A 19,936-nucleotide genomic window follows, 5' to 3' on the forward strand; every position below is an offset into this window, starting at 1 on the left:
AAGACTGGAATCTCAGAGACTCATGAGGGAGAGGGAAAGAGAGATTTAAAGAGGTAAAAAACAATGCATCTCAAAAGCGAAAGCTGCCATGGAAACAGAGAGAGCATCCTCACGCCTAAACTATAACATTACATGTGGCATCAACAAAAACGCTAATACAACATGCCGTTGCTTGGATTTCCGAGCTCCTTCTTCAAATCTTCTTCTCCTTGTTTCTTTCTTTTCTATGTTTTCTTTTTCTTTTTTTTTTATCACCTACACCCTCACCTAGTCACCTAGTCATTCATCAAAATCCCTCACAACCAACCGACCACAAAAAACCCCATATCCACAATCACTGTTTCAATCTCATGAGAGAGGAGGAGAGAGAGAGATTTGCTTTTTTAACAGATTAGAAATAGCTTTATTCCTTTATGGTAAATAGCCTTGGTTTTTGGGAAAGCAGATCTAAATCCCAGATTCCAATATTCCCTTATACTAAGATTCAAACCCAACAAAGATTTTCAATAATGACGATCATAATCCCCATAAAACACGGTTGAGATTACAGACATTATGTTTTTCTTTTTATAATATTGGTCAGGGAACAAAAAATCAAACAAAAGTTGAAGAAGTTCTAGCAGTTTTTGTACATTCTTGCATAACTTTTGACTCTGTCACTAGAGACTAGAGACTGTAGTCTTACGTTAGTTTTTCGCAAACAAAATCCAAGAATTCTATACTAGATCATGGGGTGTCTATGCGTGGATTTGAGTGGAATTTTGGCGTTTCTTTCTTTAGCTCCTTCTTGTCCATATATATCTATCTCTAGCACTCTCAGTTTCTAACAAGCACGGATACAACAAATAAGTACTTCTCAATTGGTCAATCACCCATAATTGTATAATCATTTTCAGTCTCCACACAAAACAAACAAATAAGTACGTCCAAAACCTTCCAAAACGATATTCTTCTTTACCACTCTCTCTTCTCAACACTCACTCCGTCACTTTTGTGTCAAAATCTAAAGAAGTTGAGGGCACAAAGCTTAATGCGCTCAACAACGATTTTTCTTGGTCATGTGAAAAATAACTTGTCCCAGGTTATAATTCCTAAGACTTTATGAGGGCAAAGAGACATTTAGGAATTTGAAGTTGGGGAAATGGATGATTAAGGGAACTGAGGTTACCGGGAAATTAATGAATGACTCACTTCAAGTTCGATGATACGAGGTACTAAGAAAAAAGAAAGAAAGAAAGAAATCTTTACGACTAAGAAAGATCAAGGAAGAGTCTGGGAACCATTCAATCCAATCCAAGAGTTTAGAGAAGTTTCCACCATACGATTTTATATTACTAAAACAATTTTAATTTAAGATTTGCACAAACTCATCACTATCTGGTCTGTATTCAATTTAAATTAGAAAAAAGAATGGAATGGTAGCTAGATTCAAAACTCATGATTCTTAATTTGATCAATGAAGCTTTGATAACATGGCAGGAAGCACTTGATTTTTATATCTCTCCAAACACAAACTGTATAACATAACCATCAAGAACTCGCCAGAAAAGGGAGATTGCTAGCTCACTGTACTGTTAACCTTAAAAGGCCAAGAAGACCCTAAACATTGTCTCATTAGTGTACGTGGTTGTTCTCTTTCTAGTATTATCAGCATAACGGGCACAAGAAAGAGAGTTGCAGACATGCAGGGTATGGAGACCTGTGTACATTTCATGAAAATAATGAGGCTCGTCAAACTCTGAAGCTACTTTCACTTAACAAGAATAAAGGCCGAATTCCTTCGCTAAAGTGGTTCGTTTTAGCATTAAAGACGGGTTCGATAAAAGCAAACTCAATCACGAGGACAAGGATGCATGAATTTAATGCAAATGATAAAGATCATCATGATATAATTAGACAATGTACACATTGTTCTTCCAAATTTTGGGGATGATGCTAAAGAAAGAAGAAAACATAACTTTCACAGATTGAAAGAAGAAGCAAATTGTGCAAACAAAGAAGTGTTTTTTTCACATATCATATCAACGAAAATCGATCCCTGAGTACACTGCGCTGCTTATATTGATAAGCCAATTATAATAATTTAAGCCATTCATGTCAGATATCCAACTCCATGAAAACATATACCCTACTTTTGTAACATAATCCCATAGAATAGAATACAAGGAAAAAAATTGCTAACAGAAAAATAAACTTCAAGACTAGAAGCCCTACCATTTCTAAGTTCTTTAATTCAGTAGATCATGAATAGACAAGTTCTTTGATCCATCCTTCACGTCGATCAGCATAAAGATTCTAGGGATTGGAACTTGCAGAGTTAGGATAATTGGTTGAAACTTGAAACACCTCTTTTTTCTCCGAGTTAATTACTGATAGCTTTAGTGAACCTGTAGTAGTACAATAGAAAACACCAAGATTGGGTGGAGTTTTGGATAGAAAAACACATCAAAATCATAATAGATGGCTTGTAGAAGAAGAAGTGAAACCCGGAAGATCTGTCCATGCATTATTCCCACCCCAGTATTGATCGTTTCCTGAAATTCCCAAAAAATTTCTTGATAAATTCAACCCTTGATTCCCTTCCATTTTGACCGAAGCTAGCTGAGAAACCCCAGTACTGTCCAATGGCCTAGACCGAATCTGACCAGCATAATTTGATGGTCCAATCCCTCCACCCTCAAATGAGTACAATCCACTTGATGGTTCCAAATTAGATAAGAAAGGATATTGCTGAACTTGATGTTGCACTTGCTGCAATCTCCACTGCTCAACAAGTCCACTGGATAAAACAGATCCGCCAACACTATTTGAACTAGTACTATTTTCCATCTGAAATTCAACACCACCACCTCCACCAGCTGTTGCCCCAACTGAAGGCAGGATTCCACCAAAATTTAACCCAATATCTGGGGAATTATAGTCACCAAGATGATGTAAAGGTGGAAAAATTGGTAACAGTGGTGGTGGAGTGGTCATGTTCCCTGTAATATCAGTAGTGCCACCATTAGAAGAAAGTCCACCACTTGAGCTAGACCCAGCTTTAACTGGAGATTTTGATCTACCACTTCCTTTGCTCCTTTTGTTCCTTCTACAGCCACCGCCAACCGGCACGTTCCTTAGTGCACCTCCTCTAGTCCAATATCGCCTGCAAGTCTTGCAAAAGTGGCGAGGCTGGGTGAGGCTATAATTATTGAAGTAACAGAATTTGGTATTTGTTGATTCACATCTTGGACATTTAAGGGCCATCTCAGGCAGTGGAATCTTGGCTAGCCTGGCTCGATCAGTCATCGATCCAGGCCTGATTGAGCCAGCTGTGGTGCCACCACCATCGCCACCACCTGTAGGTGGTCCTGACGGCGGTGGAAGTTGAGGGTTTTCATTCCCAGCTCCAGCAGGAGGTTGATTATTATGTTGCTGCAAAATCAAAAGTAAAAAAAACAAAAGAAAGAAATCAAATATTTAGTATATTCAAGAGGAGATAAATAAAATAAAAATAAAAAAAAGTGAAGGATAGGAATATTATTTATCTTTTGAATTGCTTTTTTGGAGAGGAAGCTAGCTATCTAGTCGCAAGTAGAGAGAAAATAAGAGGGGGGAAAACTACCTGCTGCCAGTTGGGTGGATCTAGATAGACCGGAATGGATGAGAAGACCATGGTGCTTGAGCTTTAATTCTCTCTTTTGTAAAGTTTGATAGGGTTTTTTGGGGTGGGAGATATGGTGGAGAATCACATCAAGAGAAGAGAGTTGCAGACAGAAAGAGAAGGAGATGGAAAGATAAAGGAGAGGCGTCTGTGTGTTTATTTATTTTGTTCTTTAAACCATCTTCCTCCTCAAAATTCTTTCTTTTTGTTTTATTAAATTTCTTAAAGCTTAGGGTTTGAGGGGAATGAAATGAATAGTTTTCGTATCTTAACCCGTAAGCTTCTTTCGTTTTTAATTTCCAGTGTCCCCCAGACCTCTTATATAAAGTGATTAGTGGCCATGCAGAGAGCAGTGAAGTTTAATATTTTATATTATTTTATTTAAATATTAAGAGAATTAAAAAGCTAAGAAAAGCAAGTCTTGGTAAGGGCATCCTTGGTGGAACTGTCACTGTCGAATGTACCTTTTTTTTCCTGCGTCTGTCCCCTGTTTTTTCTTTTTTTTCTTACTGTTATTTTTGCATGACAATTTTGTGACAGTTTGTTTTTTTTAATTGTTTCTCTTTACGTAGATTATTGTCATAATAAAGAGTTTATATATATATATATATATATATATATAGAATATTGGTACTTATCAAATAGGAGTCTGGTTATTTAAGTCATAAAAACATTGTTGATTTGAATATTCTACTAAATAATGTTCTCAAAAATATCTGAGGATCTCGATCCATTTTCAAGTAATTCACTCAAAAAATTCTTCTGGCATTTTTGGAAAATTCAAAAGGAAATTCCCTTTTTTTTTAATCAGAATTTAATTTCAGGTCAATTAGTTGGCTACAAAAACCTCAATTACAAATTATTCTTGCCGTGAAATTGAAAGTTTTAAAAAGGGAAAAATTACAAGATAGAATTATATATAAGGTCACATCACTACCCGCTTAAGGGACCATAAATACTTTTTTTATTTTTTTCTAGTAAAAAAATAATAATAAAAAAAAGAATTGTGTATATATAGCGAAATTGAAGCTAGGATCAATGATACACAGAACACTATTAATAGTCGGATGGCTATAAATGTATACAGCTTTATGACCATGCGTTATTGTTTTTGAAGATTCGTGACTTTGTGTTTTCGTTAAATGAGTAATTGTTTTTAATAAAAACATAACTTTTCCATTTGCTAATTAGTCCTCTCATTTTGAATGTAATAAAGAACATATTTCAAACTTGATGGAACCACATAATTTTATCAACTAAATAATTTATTTATGTTGTCTACATTTAGACACCGCATAAGGATAACAGGTCTACACATTCTCTGAACTTTCTGTCGAAAAAATATAATTGTTAATGTCCAGAATTTTTTTATTATTATCGTTAATTTATGCATGATTTTTAATGTCACGATCACTTCATACTGGCTCTAAATTCATTAACAAACATAATAGCTGCGGGTGTTTGAAAATTTGATATTAATTGCGGTTTAAAATGTTTTTTTATTTAAAAATTTATTAAAATAATATTTTTTTATTTTTTCAAAATTATTTTCAATATTAACACATCAAAATTATTTGAAAATACAAAAATTAAATTAATTTTAAATAAAAAATAATTAAAAAATAATAATTTCAACTCCATCTTCAAACACACAATATATTAGGAATTTTTAAAATTAGAAAATTTCATGGAAAATTAATGGAAGTCTCGGACCAATACATATCAATGGAAACATCAGAATCCACATGCAGGTCCTTGTCAGTGGATAAAACCACGTACGACAGAGGGGTGATATTTTTTTAAGAAAATAATGTTACGGGAAAGTAATTTAATTTAAAAATTAGAAGTTTTCATCGAAGACTCATGGAAGTCTTGGGCCAATTTATCTCACAGAGATCAATAGATGCACCACAATTAATCCACATACAGATGCTCATCTCAAGTTCTAAGGCTCTGGTCAAAAAATTCAAAATCCGCTATGTTTTACCAGTAGTATTTATCAATGGCAAAAGTTTTTTTGAGGGAAAAGAAAGATTTCAAGCAATATCAACTGAATTTTTGCGTCGAGTTCATTAATGAGTTTGGGAATTTTAGTGTGGATCTAGTGATGATCAGCACTAGGCTTCACTGAATCAATTAATTGCGAACAAAAAAAACATAGTAAAATGGAAAGGGAGTAGCTAGGAGTGTATGTATGCATCTCAAACTAGTCAAAAACTACTTTAAGTCAAAAAAATATTGCCAATCAAAGATATCACCAAGGCGCCAATCAAGTACTTTTATAAACTCTTGAGGATGGATTGGAATATATTCCTTTTGGAACGACAGGACAGGTTTTGCTTTACTATTGATAGCCAATGCAGCAATCATAAGCCCTAAAATTAATTTTCCTTGGGTTAGGTTATCTTCACTATATAGGTTAAGGAAAGGATGATAGTGGTGGTAGTGGCGCCCAAGCCGCCGGTTGTGGGCTGAAGAGACTAGTCGTCATCAGATGCTCACGGTCGGGACATCATTGCTTTTCGCTCGTGCCACGTAGGATCCTCATTGGGGGTCCTACAGCACCTTCTTGTCTATATTAGCCTACCAAGAATGTGCATGCCCCAATCTCTCCGTGAGCTATCTCTGCGTACGTATATGATATGATATGATATATATGCTCACATTTTACAGCTATAAATCTCTATCTGGGTCGGTGAAAAAGTTGGTCTCGCCAAAGGGTCCCCGCATGAAGCATGAGGCCAAGATCATTTATGTTGAAGTTTTCGTGGACTAAGACATTGCATCATCATCATCATATATATATATATAAAAATGGCACATCATTTCGTAGATGGAATTCCATCCTCTGATATCCCACACGAATGTACGTCTCTTAGTGGAGGGGATATTTGGGCCAAAAGCATTGGTACCAATACCATGAGTTGGTATATACATGATTCGATCGATGCCTTATTATATTTATCGTGAAACTGTTGACTTGTTGTCTGGTTTTTTTCCCCGCTAAATAAAAGTTATTTCGAAAACATATTCAACAAAAACATGTAATGGATCATGTTATCTAACACCAAAAATGAAAAGAGCAAAGATATAAAGCCGATCCTCCCCTCCTTTTCTCTCTAAAAAAACAAAAACCTAGTTTTTTCAAAAAACAACGATTTCGCTGTTGCCTGTGATTCTCGCTGGCACATCCTCTCATTCATGATCATATTAGATTACCTATTTCCTTTCACATCCTCTCTCATTCATGATCATATTAGATTACCTATTTTATTTTCTTTTAATTTTGTTTCTCTATAGATTTAGGTCTTGGATTTATATCGATGTGATCGTATTTCCTTCTTTTAAATAAAGATTTGGTGATTGTTTTCTAACTAGATGAGAAAAATTAATACTGATCAATGATTTTAAATCTCTCATCAATAAGGCCTAGTAGTGAGACTCATTCCACCGTTAATATTTATGATGGTTCAGACTTATTTGTGTGCATGAGATCGATCCCACGGTGCGTGAATGTACTTGGATTTATGACTGATTGGCTGTGCGATGTTAGATTTGTCAAAACTCATATCATGACCATTTTGATTTCAAATGTGGTCCAAAATAAGAGGAGAAGAAGAAAAGGGATTGGTTAAATGGTTGCATTATTATGCATGGACAATGTCCTTGCAATCGCTTTTCCCTTCAATCGTACACACATCCTGCATCTCTGAATAATCATGCAAGGGCTAGCTATGCCCCCATGCGGAGGTGGAAAGATGGCACCAAGTTGAAGAAACTTTACCTGCATCCATGTAATGTGTAGCTAGCAAATTGCTACATATATATCACATTCTTTCTCTATACATTAGCATGCACACATCACTTTCAATATCCATGTATATTCGAGAAACTAGAGATCTTTTCCTTATCAAGCTACGATATTGCAGTAAAGCATATGAAAGTGCTTAGCTTAATTGACGCATGCGCGTAGACCATAATAGGGAGTGCGAGTGTGATTTCATACAGTGACCCGAACGTAAATGGTAATGCGCGACTGATGATGCATGAGTAGAAAGGCACTATGATGCAAGCCAGAACGAAGGGGCATCAAACCATAAAAACAACTAATTAATATATAGAAAGTTTGGCTGGTTGAGTTGTGCTAGCTCCTGTAGTCTTCTTGGGTGGCATCAACGTAAATCCGCAGAATTTTCTTCTAGTTGATCGGTATTGGTGTCTGCTTTTGATGAGGTCTTGCACTTTAGAAGCAGTGGCATGGATTTTGATTGTAATATACTGTGATTTTGATTTTAATCCTGCTTGGTGCGATTCTCCTGTTGCCTATTCATAGGCGTTCCCTGTACTCTTTTGCTTATATAAAAAATAAAAAATAAAAATAAATCTGCCTGAGTATATATTATGTGTTTTTACTTTCAAAAATGATTAATTTACGAACAAGTTTAGCATCCTAATTAAGTTTTCATAATTACAACGTGTATTTATATGAAATTATAATTCATTATTAGTATGGCATTATTCTTTTACTTTTTGACAATTTGATAGCGTAACTTATCATTATAAAAGCACTTGCCATTATTTTTCTTGTCAAGTTTTGTAAGGAGTAATTCTGCTTATAATTAAGTACGGATGGATGTTGAATATTAAAACTCGACAGTCTATCCTCATTGTGTAATCATAGCTCTTCGATGAGCCTTTTAATAAACGAAAAATCAATATATATTAAAGATTGAAATTAAATGGCTCTCTCTCTCTCTCTCTCTCTCTCTCTCTCTCTCTCTCTCTCTCTCTCTCTCGTGAGATGGAATTAGATACCACTCTTAAGTGAAGAGATATGGACTCGATGCCAGACAAGCTTGTATCCCATTTTTACTTTATCTGGCTGGCAAAAAAATAATGGACACCAGAGAGAGAGAGAGTTTTATATATATATATATAATGAAAACACTTTTAAACGCGATTTATGAGTGGAGAGTCACTCGTAAAAATCAAATCATAAAAGATAACTCGCATACTTACATGTAAATTAAAAAATATAAATAATAAAATATCCTCCTTTTCTAATTATTATTTTTACTACTTAACTATTATAACAAGTAAAGCTAATGCAAGTTAAGCTGGTGGCTAAGTTGCAGAGAGAGAGAGAGAGAGTGTTCAAACTTCTGGAATAATGCGTCGGGGCCGATATTAGACTTTTAACATTTATTATAATGATAAACTGTTCAACACTGGCACCAGTACTAAGGCTGAAAAAGAAGAGACGATGTCCCATATTTTTCATTGGCAAGAGCTGTGGTCCACATATAGACCTCTCCTTCTGCAACCACCACAGTATCTTTGGGATCAGTCTCGATTCTTTCGAAAACATAGACATGTATGGACACATTAATGCATATACTTGTGTGGTTGATGAAAAAGTCTAATTGATTGAGATGGAATTCAATGTTTATAGCCACTCATGATATGATGACTTCATGACTGCAGCCATGCTTGCTCTCCGAGATTCAAAGTCTAGTTGATAAGGATACATACATTGATTCAATTCCATTTTGTTGCTAATCTTATCTGCGCATATTTGAATATTTCAATACCAAAGCTAACTAATTATATGTAGCGATAAGCCCACAAATGCTTTGGCGATCTTATTTACTCCAGCAAAAGACCCTTTTATGTTTTTGGTATATAACAGCAAAAACACAAAACTAAAAAGTATGGTGTTTTTACTATACACACACACCTTCAAGCAATGATTTTTCTTCTGATCATCAAACTTTTATTTTTTTGATGATTTGATCTTTAAGTGGGGCAAATTTAAAGGTGGGTTGCTTTTGATTTGTTAATCAATGGTAAAATTAAAAGTAAGAAAAAACAAAACGTGAAGAAACTAGATAGCTATTTTGAAATTGACTTGAAAAATTGACTTTGATCCTCTTTGCAACTCATTCATTTTCAGTCTCGTTCAATTTCTTTGAAAAATTAACCTTTGATCCAAATCTTCCTTTCTCTTATTTTTCTATCTCTGGTTTTAGATGGAAGAGAAAAATTCATCTGATTCTGATGGTAAAGATAAAATGTTGGTTAATACTGATTTCGACTACCAAAAAGATCGATCTTGGTTTTAACAAGTTTCATTCGACGAGATAAACTCCATTCCGATGTTCTTTTATATTTAAATTGCCTGAGAGAGTAGATTTAACATCGAAAAGTTTTTGGGTTTCGAGTTGATTTTTTATTTGTTTTTTAACTGTTTTTTTTTTTTGTATTTGAAGGTATAAACATGCTTATTTAGATCTTAAGGGAGTTTTTTTATGTGTGTTTCTCGGTCAAAAAAGGTTGAGAAATGAATTTTTAGACATAAAATTCCCATGCCTCAATTTTTTTTCTGGCAATCCTCAAGTCGCCAGAATCTACAGACAGCAGGCTTTAAAATAATATTTAAAAAAAAAATAAGAGGCCTAAAAACAAGTATAACTTGAAGGGATATTGGAAATGTGGTTATATTAAAAAAACACCAACTTGATTCATTTATCTTTTTTAGAGCTTGTTTGAATTTAAAATGTTTCAAAATATTTTTTTTATTTTTTAAAATTTATTTTTGATACTAATATATCAAAATGATATGAGAATATCAAAAAATATTAATTTGAAATAAAAAAATTAAAATAAAATCAGATTTTAAAAAAAAATATCTTACGCAAAAATAATAAGGCTCCACTGGCATTATTAATCGCAATTCCAAATAGTAATTACACCTGTATTTCAATGGTAAAATGCACCTTGATTACTTATTTTTCTTTGCTTTCTTTTAGCAAGATGTCAAATCACAATATCACCGTATCTAAGTATATAAACACCCCCACCGTAGATATAAAATATATCTAATAACGGATTGCCTATATCTTATAATTGAAAGTAGCTAGCTCATTATAATATTAATTTACTTAGAAGATAACCTTAATTAATCATACAAATAAAGCATCGCTAAAATCCAAGCCCACTCGGTACTGTATTTCTAATGTTTTCTATACTATTTTTTTTTTCAAATTGATGGTTTTTTACTGTACTTCAAAACATGTCAAAAATCATTAAAAACATTTTAACAGAATTAATTAATTTTAACCCAAAAACATTTTGGAAAAGTATTGGGAACGGGCTCTCAGAACTGCTGTAGCAAAATAAATACTCAGATTTAATTTTTTTTCCTTAATTCACATAATTGAAACAAGCATTTAATCACAACTTCGTCCTCTCATGGGATTTTTAGGAGTGAAAGGATAAAAATAATCCAAGCATTGAGCAATTAAAGTGCAATAAAATCTCCAGAGGAAGAAATTAAAAATGCTGACCAACTGATGAGGTTAACGATCAGGCTTGTAGTATGACCAGAGTGCATCTTTTAGTGCTTCCAGATAGTGTAACAAAAATGCAACAATTATTGAGAGATTTTCTGACGTCTCGAGCTGGTGGAGACCAACCCAGATGGATTTTCAAAACACTGCTCGGAAAATAAAAAAGGAAAGTTAATGTCTCGAGAGGGATCAATACATGTTAATTGCAGATCAAATCTTGATGATGATCCTCTTGTATCTGCAACGTATGGCTTAATAAACTATATAAAATATATAATTGTTTATAGATTGGTGGTGTCGGAATCTAATTCCCCTATCTAATCAATGTTTGGTACAATATCATCTTTAACTCATTTTCATGCAAAAAGCAACTCTTCTTGTATAGATACATAGTTGGAAAGGAAGCTTGTTTTGCAGCTTTTGCCACCCATTATTTTGTTCCCTACTTGTCACCTCTCTTCCCCACACCCCCTCCTTCCTCCTAAAACGTATATTATAATCATACAAAACATCGAATTAAAGATTTCTTAACCCTTTCCGAACCAGTAATTAATTAATACTGTTAAATATTCATGTGTAAAGTATGGAAGCTGTAAATGGATATCAAGAAGCTGACAAATCTCACTCGAAAAGGGTTTCACGTGCTTATCTCGGTGAAGAATATTCTTTCTTGAGCCTGGATTGCAAAATATTTTTTTCCAGACAGCTCAACTTGGTGGTGATTAAATATTTGAACAGTTGCTAATTAGTTTTATTGAGTGAAGTTTTAAACATTGGAAAAAAAAAATAGTGGTCCATCCTGCATTATCTTCTGCGCCAAAATTTCATGGTGCTTTCACACGAAAGCAAAGACGCAAGATCAATGTGAGACCCATGCATGACCTCAATTATGATCCTCTCAGAGATGGCTGCTTCCATCCTTCTTAAATTATTTTTCTATACACAATTATATTTAAATATCGACAATAAAAACCATAATTCGGATGATATAATTCATAGCTAAAATTGATTTTTTTTTTTGAGTTTGACCAGCCATAATTTAAGTTATAATTGGTCATTAATTAATTCTTAATAAATATATTGATCCATCTAATATTTATCCAGAGAAGTCTTGATGATGGAGGAATTCAACTTTTTTCCGGTAAAAGAATCAATGGTCCGTGATACCCAGCTCTGCATTTTATTTAAACCTGCTGGGCCATGACAAGGCCGACCAACTGGTCCGTTACATACGTTGACGGGTTCAGTAAAAAAAAAAAAAAGCTTAGAAAGTCGACATGTCTAGTAACGAAACGACCCCGTAGTTGTTTATTTTATTTAAAAGATTTGAATTGAAAGAAGATTTTCAAATGAACGTAAGAGGATATCAATTAATATATATATATATATGATAAAGAGCTGTCCAGACCGATATGGGGTTTTTCCTGGCAAAGAAATAAAAACAAAAAACGAGGAACAAACCTTCTAACAACCTCAATCCTAACAATATTGTTTTTAGTTTTTTGTCAATCATATTTCTTGAACACTTATTTTTTTATGCCAAATCTATATTTTAATTTATCTTTTTGTTGTTTATGTTTCACCATGTACAGAGCTATATTTGTCTTTTCATGTAATTATAAAGGGATTGTTAACAGGGCGGGAAAAAGGGTTTTTTTTTTTTTTCTATCATGTTCTCGATAAACAGGGAGCCTAGACGATTGTGTATAACCTACCCAAACCTGTTGTCCAAAAACTACTATACTTGATGACAATGGACCTGGGGACTCAGCCCATCTACAGCATCAATCAAGATCTAAAGCAACCCCATGTATACAGCATGAAGGTTCTTTTTACCACAACTTTAGAGAAAACGGGCTTGGGACAAAACTAAACAGGACCCAGAACTCAGTTAGCCTGACCATGCTGATAACTAGTGATTGCGTCTGAAAGCTTAACGAGAGAGGGGGCACCTAATAAGCACCTCGAAGGTGAGGCATCGATGGTGACTGTAGAAGCAGATTCAGGTAAGCCTTCTTGTTTTTGTGTGTGTTTTCTTTAGTTTTCAACGTATTGTTTATTAATTATTATATGCTATTTGTTGCTTGGAAAACAAATTTCTGTGCCTAAAAGCTCATATCAATTTGATATTCGCTAAGAATTATCCACAGTCAATTTTACTTTCAGGGGAGTTAATTATTAATTGGCATTTGTGTTACAGATGCGAAAAGGTTGATTGGTAGGAGGTTTATTGATGTTTCCGTTCAGAGTGGTATTCGCTTTGGCCTTTCAAGGTCATTTCTGGTCCGAATGACAAGCTCATGATTGTGGTCAATTACAACGGGGAAGAGAAGCGTTTTACTGCTAAGAAATATCCCTTCAAAGATCCTTGTAAAGATGCGTGAGATTGTCGAGGCTTACCTTGGCGCCACTGTGAAGAATGCGGTGGTCACAGTCCCTGCCTACTTCAGTCACTCGCAACGGCAGGCCACAAAGGAAGCTGGTGCACTTGCTGGTCTGAATGTTTTGCGTATCGTCACTGAGCCCATTGTCGATGCCATGGCTTACGGTTTTGACATGAATACTGTTGATTTTAGTGAGAAGCATGTGTTGATTTTTTATTTGGGTGGTGGTACTTGTGATGTGTTGCTGCTTGCAGATGCAGATGCAGATGAGTTGGAGCGCATGATGAAGAAGCTTGAGCATGTCTGCACTCTCATCCTTGCTGAGGTTTATCTGGCAGTTTGTGCTGACATGCACATTGGGCAATGATGTTAATTTAGGCAGATGACGGCAATGGCACAGGTCCAATCATTGATGAAATCGACAGGCTTTCTTTCGATGATTAGAATATGGTGATGGTGAAATGGTGCTATTTTGTTCATAGGTGATTTTTTTACTGTCTTTTACAGATTATACATTTCAATATGGTTGTGCCGCAGATGCATATTTTCTGGTTTTGCTTCATTGTATTCGGCTTTTTCTAGGATTAGCTCATTGCTTGTTTGTTTGATAACACTGTCAAGACCACAAGTTGCAGATTCTTATACAGAGAGCTTAGTCAGAACAAGCTTATGATTCCATTCATATGCATCATAAATGAACAATCATCACATAAGTTTCCCAAAGTCCTTGTGCAAGCACCAAAACTGACCATATCAGTTTTTGTGCTAGAGGTAAAAATGTAGTACTATATTATCGAATTCCGTGTGTCTTAAATTCAAGTCAATGGTGACCTGATCTCAAACTCAAGTCTCACCCGAAACTGTCCTGATCCTTTTTATCTGGTATTCTTTTTGTACATACTTCTTTCCAATAATGGCAGGAACAAAGTGAGGGCCAGAAATTGGAATCAATCCCAGGACGATGTACTTGTCCATTGGAGTTTCGGGACATGGCAGAGCTGAGATAATACCAAATGGTCAAGGCAACAGAATGACACCATCTTGTGATGCCCTCACCTACACGGACCACTTAATTGGTGATGCTGACAAGAACCTGTCCCTCTTCAACCCCATTAACACCATCTTGTGTGAGTACTCAAGGAAAAGAAGGATAAACTTAGCACTCTGTTTTGTTCAGAGAATTTAAGATTTTGAATCGCAAATATATTTTATTTCTTACGCGTATGTCTTTTCTTGCTTGTTAGGTTGTAAGGTAAATACTTCACGTAAAGAAACTAAATTTTATGCTTAACAGTCGTATTCTTTACCAAGTACCGGCTAAAGAGTAATGTTGGAAAAATTTTCATTGTTCCAGCATTTGGTGTTTTTGAGGGATTTTATTTATTAATTGGCATGTTATGTGCCACCGGTTCAAGAGGTGTTCCTCAGATTGAAGTGTCCCATTGACATTTGATTTAAATGGTATCTTGAAGGTGGTAGCTAAGGATGTGTACAGTGGTGCTGCACAAAATATCATGAACACAAATCACAAGGTGGGGTGTCCAAAGAAGACTTGTCGAAGATGTTCTAGGAGACTGATGAGAAGCTCAAGGCTGATGGAGCAGATGCTATTTTCTTCCAGGTGGTTTTTAACTGCCCTTTCTGTTTATATTCCAATATGGTTGTGCTCCAACTTGCATGTTTTTTTTTTGTTTTTGCCTTGTTGTCTTGACTTTCTTTTGCTGATCAGCTCATTGCTTGTTATTTGATTAAAGATTGTTTAGACCAGAATGAAGCAAGCACTGAAAAGTTAAAACATCGGTATGATCTCACCACAACAGTCGAATTGCTACAATATCTGGGATTTGAAATCACATCACTCTATGAGCTGCAATTTCTGGCATTTTTATTCAAATATGCACTGGTGCAGATGTGCAAGGATGTATATATGAAATTGCGATTTCATTCTGAAGAGATGACTGAATCTGTTGGACGTGAATTTCATCCTAAAGTTGTCATAGAACTTGTAGGGTATGTTTCTTGTCAAGGCTTTCTGCATCCTTTGTGCTCTAAATGAAAGAATTCAACAAGTTGGTTTGGCTACTGAGGTAGAAATTACTGAAGCCGGATACTCGACTAACATTAAGAATGTTTCATGCCGTCGGAGTATTCACAGGGTACTGCAGAACATGAACGAGCCCTCTAGTACGAAGTTGAATTGATGCAACAATTGACTTGACAAAAGTAAAGCCATTTATGTCAAAAAGTAGAGAGATATATGATATTAAAGATACTTAATCATATAAAATGAATGGCATAAACAATTAAAAAGAAAAAAAAAAAACAGAGATATTTGACGGGCCCAGAAACCATTGAAAAAACAAAATCCATTTCGTGGTATGAAAATCAAGAGTGAATTTATGGGCTTAAGAACTCAATCAACAATAAACAGGCTTGAACCTATATTAGCAAGACTGGCTTACCAAGGCCCAACCCAACTTGAGTATGATAGAGCAAATGAAATGTCTAACGGTAACAACGTGAAATCCACGAGCGGAGAAAAGATTCTGGGGATTTTGATCCCCCTTGTAGGGTTGCGGAAAACCCACTCCTGATTCCTTATTTACTTTTTCCTAACAGTAATGGAAGAATGATGAGGTCTACGGACGCACAGAAATTGCAATGACCGTAGGACGGTGGCGATAGCAGTGGCGGCTGTGAGAGCAAAAGACGGGACCTCTACTTGTTCTGTCATATCCAGTTCAGTTACCAAATGCACCCATGTGGTGTTAAAACGATTGGGTTTGATATGGGAACAGCGTTTTCTTGCATTGGTGTTTGGCAAATCGGAAGAGTTGAGATCATCCTAAATGATCACGGTAACAACATAGAGCGTTTGATTGGTGATGCTGCTAAGAACCAGGTTGTTTCCAACTTGTCAACACCATCTTCGGTTAGTATTCTTAAAAATAACCTTACATCATTCTTTTTAGATTTTAGATCATGTTATGCTCGTGTGGCTTATGTTTTTGCTTGCTGGTTTCGTGCAAGGATTCGGTGAAAAGTTTTGTTTCTTTCATGTTAGTTTATATGGGAAATTTTATGCTAAAAGAAAACAAGTTTTGTGCCTAAAGCTAGTATTGGTGATGTAATACAGATGCAAGAAGGTTAGTTGGGAGGCGATTTAGTGATGTTGTTGTTCAGAGTGATATCCAACACTGCCCATTCAAGGTTGTTGCTAGTCCGCTTGACAAGCCCATGATTGTGGTTAGTTACAAGGGTGAAAAGAGGTTTGTTGCTGAAGAAATTTCTGTAATAGTAATCCGAAAGATGCGTGAGGTTGCTGAAGCCTTCCTTGGCATCACTGTGAAGAATGCAATGATTACTGTTCCTGCCTAATTTAATGACTCTCAACGGCAGGCTACAAAGGATGCTGGCACGATTGCTGGTTTTAATGTTATTCGTATTATCAATGAGCCCACTGATGCTGCCATGGCTTATGGCTTTGACATGGAAACAAACCATATTGGTGAGAACAGTGTGCTGATCATTGATTTGGGTGGCGGTACTTTTCATTGAAGAGCATAAAGTTGAAGTGCGAGGCAATACTGGAGACTCCCACCTTCGAGATGATGACTTTGATAACCGATTGGTGAATCTCTCTGTTCAATAATTCAAAGGAGGGAAAAAAGGACATCAGTGGAGATCCTCTAGCTCTCAAGCGGTTGAGAACTGTATGTGAGAGAGCCAAAAAGAGTCTCTCGTATTCTGCCCAAACAACATTGTGATCGATTTGTTTTATGAAGGTATAGACTTTTATTCTATCATTACTGGTGCAAGATTTGAGGAGCTGAACACAGATTTCTTTAGAATGTATTTGCAGCTGGTAAACAAGTGTTTGAGGGATGGTAAAGTGAATAAAAACAGCATCGATGATGTTGTTCTTATTAGTGATTCTAGTCGGATTCCCGAGGTACAGCAGCTATTGCAATACTTTTACTATGGTAAGGACCTCTGCAAGAGCATCAATACTGACGAAGCAGTTGCTTACGTGCTTATGGTGCTGCTGTTCAGGCTTAGTATCTTGAGTGATAAAAGCATTGAGGTGGTGGACGACATGCTGCTTTTAGATGTTTCACCTCTGTCCCTTGGGTTGGAAATTGTTGGTGGTGTTATGGATGTTTTCATCGCAATGAACACTATGCTTCCCACACTAAAGGATGGTATATTCTCCACCTACTCAAACAATCAACCTACTGTCTTGATCAAGATTTGTGAGGGAGAGAGAACACAAACTAGAGATGACAACTTACTGGGCACACTTGAGCTCTCTGGTATTTCTTCAACACCCTAAAGTGTTCCTCGGATCGAAATAACCTTTGACATTGATGCAAATGGTATCTTGAGTTTATCAGCTGAGGATGTGACCAGTGGTCAGAAGAAGACTATCACAATCTCCAATGACAGTAGCAGGTGGTCCAAAGAAGAAATTAAAAGGATGGTCTCAGAGGACGAAATGTAGCACATGAAGAGCGCGGAGGCAAAGAGTGAATTGGAGAATTATGCCTACAACATGAGAATAACTATTAGGGATGAGAAGAGAAGCTCAAAGCTAGCCACATGTGACAAGAGCAAGATTGAAGGTGGCACTGACCAGGCCATGAAGTTGCAGGATGGCAACCAGCTTGCATGGAAATTAAGATGGTTTTGCTGACAAGATAAGGGAGCTTGAGAGCATCTGCAATCCAATCATCATAAAGATTTCCATGGATGATGGTGCTGGTATGGGTAGGTTGATGGAAGAGGAAGTTATCAGGATAAAAAATTCAAATTGTCAAGGAGCCAATTGACGCAAATCTATGATTTCATTCTCGTACAAGTCAAAGAACTAATCAGGATAGTGGTGTCCAGAAGTATTTCAGCACCACACCAATCTATATTCTCAAACTCTGTTATCCATGTAATTCTCCATCAGTATGGGGATTTAAAGTAATTTGAGTTCCACGGTTTGAAAAATCAAAGTTGCATGTATAGTACTAGTTACGCTATCCTACCTGGTTCAAGTTCAAATATACATAACATTTTACATGATTGCATACAGATGTGGAGGAAAAGAAGAAATAGTTGATCTGGTGTTTAAAACACCTTGATGACCAGGCCGTGACATAACCATCATGTCCTTGGTGAAATGGAAGATCAATGGCCTAACATGCTATCTTGGATTACAGTTACGGCAGCTTTCTTCTTCAAACAAGAGCCACAACGTTATTTACCTTTTGATCAGGCATAATTGCTGACGAAAACTGTGTTAGTTTTAAAAAATGGCATTATGCTGTTGTAGCATGACTTCGAGTAATGCAGAAATTAACTCAAGCATTGCTAGTTTACTGGGATGAGGACAGTTCTTAAGGATTCTCTGGCTCTAAGCTAATAGTGAAACGACCATATTGTAATAATACTCACCTAGGCTTTATCCCTGAACTTCAAAAATTCCATACTTTCATCCTTAAACAAAATTAGTTTTGCAATGTGGTCCTTCCCGCTAGTCACATTAGGGTTCTGATAACTATATTGGGATGTTGTTATTCCCACTCTACCAATCATTAGCCCATTCCACTGTTTCTTATACTAACCTATTGTTTCTATCTGTTTCTCGATGGATAAATTTTTTTTATATTAAACAACAAAATACCCCTTCGTTACATTTCATCAAAAAATTATTACATATCTAAATTATTACATACCAAGTTGATGTTGCTATCAACACCTGGCATGGCCCTTGTATTTCTAGTGAATTGATAGTGTTGGAATCATTACAGCATCAAAAAATTAGGAAAATATATTTACTTTCTAAATATTTTCGAGTCTCATAAACCTTAGAGTTATTGAAGGCTTATATAATCGTTAATTTCAGGACCCGTGGAATTAGTCGAGATGTGCACAAGTTGACTCGAACAACTATGTTAGTTAAAAAAAATAAAATAGAATAAAATAAAAATCAGCAGTAACGTGTCATTTGGTAAATTTCTTGTAACATGCTTCGCACTTGAATTATTCAATTTTATATCCAATAATTCTTTAAAAAATTATCATCGCGAACTCTATCTGTTTATATCTTTATTGCTAGATAATTCTCGAACCCAGAACAGCAGCCCACGTATTCTGTCTTCACAGACAAACACGACGCCAAAATCCCCATGAAGCCATCTCCCAGGCAATTTCAAAGCAAACCCCTAGTACTCGCAAGTATAGTATTGTATTTAAATAAAAGCTTTTGATGTGTAGGAGGACCATTTCGTTGTCAAAATTGATAGAATTCTAGAGTTGGTTGATGAGCACATTGCAGCAAATTTATTCCTCGAGGGTGGAATTTTGAGAAGTTTTATCGCGAGGATAATTAATTTGATTCAGGGCTAAAATTCATGGTGTATTACGAGAATCAGGCTTAGCTATGTCATTAGTTTGTTCTACACATTATGATCGGATAAAAAAATAGAATGTGAAAAAAATAATTAGATATTACTAATGTATTTTCTAAAAAAAAAAAAAACCTTTAACTCAATACATATTAAACAATATCT

The 19,936-nt window shown here is 35.6% G+C and overlaps 2 protein-coding genes and 1 pseudogene across 2 annotated transcripts; 2 read left to right on the top strand and 1 right to left on the bottom strand.

Annotated features, from left to right (window-relative positions):
- Nucleotides 1–1,984: 1,984 nt before the first annotated feature.
- LOC18102719 (dof zinc finger protein DOF3.6) lies at nt 1,985–3,937 on the bottom strand. Its single transcript, XM_006378649.3, has 2 exons — nt 3,605–3,937; nt 1,985–3,414 (listed from the first exon to the last, which is right to left on the bottom strand). The coding sequence occupies exons 1-2, from the start codon at nt 3,653–3,655 to the stop codon at nt 2,452–2,454; spliced, it is 1,014 nt and encodes a 337-aa protein (XP_006378711.1). The 5' UTR covers nt 3,656–3,937; the 3' UTR covers nt 1,985–2,451.
- A 10,400-nt stretch (nt 3,938–14,337) lies between these two features.
- On the top strand, nt 14,338–15,970 carry LOC127903945 (uncharacterized). Its single transcript, XM_052456493.1, has 5 exons — nt 14,338–14,503; nt 14,621–14,628; nt 14,849–14,908; nt 15,286–15,386; nt 15,808–15,970. Exons 1-5 carry the CDS (start codon nt 14,338–14,340, stop codon nt 15,968–15,970), a joined length of 498 nt encoding a protein of 165 aa, XP_052312453.1.
- Nucleotides 14,510–18,448, top strand: LOC18102721 (heat shock cognate 70 kDa protein-like; annotated as a pseudogene).
- Nucleotides 18,449–19,936: the final 1,488 nt, after the last annotated feature.

This window comes from Populus trichocarpa, chromosome 10 (assembly GCF_000002775.5).
Source record: "Populus trichocarpa isolate Nisqually-1 chromosome 10, P.trichocarpa_v4.1, whole genome shotgun sequence".
Lineage (NCBI taxonomy): Eukaryota > Viridiplantae > Streptophyta > Magnoliopsida > Malpighiales > Salicaceae > Populus > Populus trichocarpa.

Excerpts from the sequence above, each read along its gene's own strand:
- LOC18102719 (XM_006378649.3), bottom strand. The coding sequence starts at position 3,655 with ATGGTCTTCTCATCCATTCCGGTCTATCTAGATCCACCCAACTGGCAG. Across the intron at positions 3,415-3,604 it reads ATCCACCCAACTGGCAGCAG|CAACATAATAATCAACCTCC; the intron begins GTAGTTTTCCCC and ends TTGATTTTGCAG.
- LOC127903945 (XM_052456493.1), top strand. The coding sequence starts at position 14,338 with ATGTACTTGTCCATTGGAGTTTCGGGACATGGCAGAGCTGAGATAATA. Across the intron at positions 14,909-15,285 it reads TCATGAACACAAATCACAAG|ATGTGCAAGGATGTATATAT; the intron begins GTGGGGTGTCCA and ends GCACTGGTGCAG. Across the intron at positions 15,387-15,807 it reads GTTGTCATAGAACTTGTAGG|GCTTGAACCTATATTAGCAA; the intron begins GTATGTTTCTTG and ends AACAATAAACAG.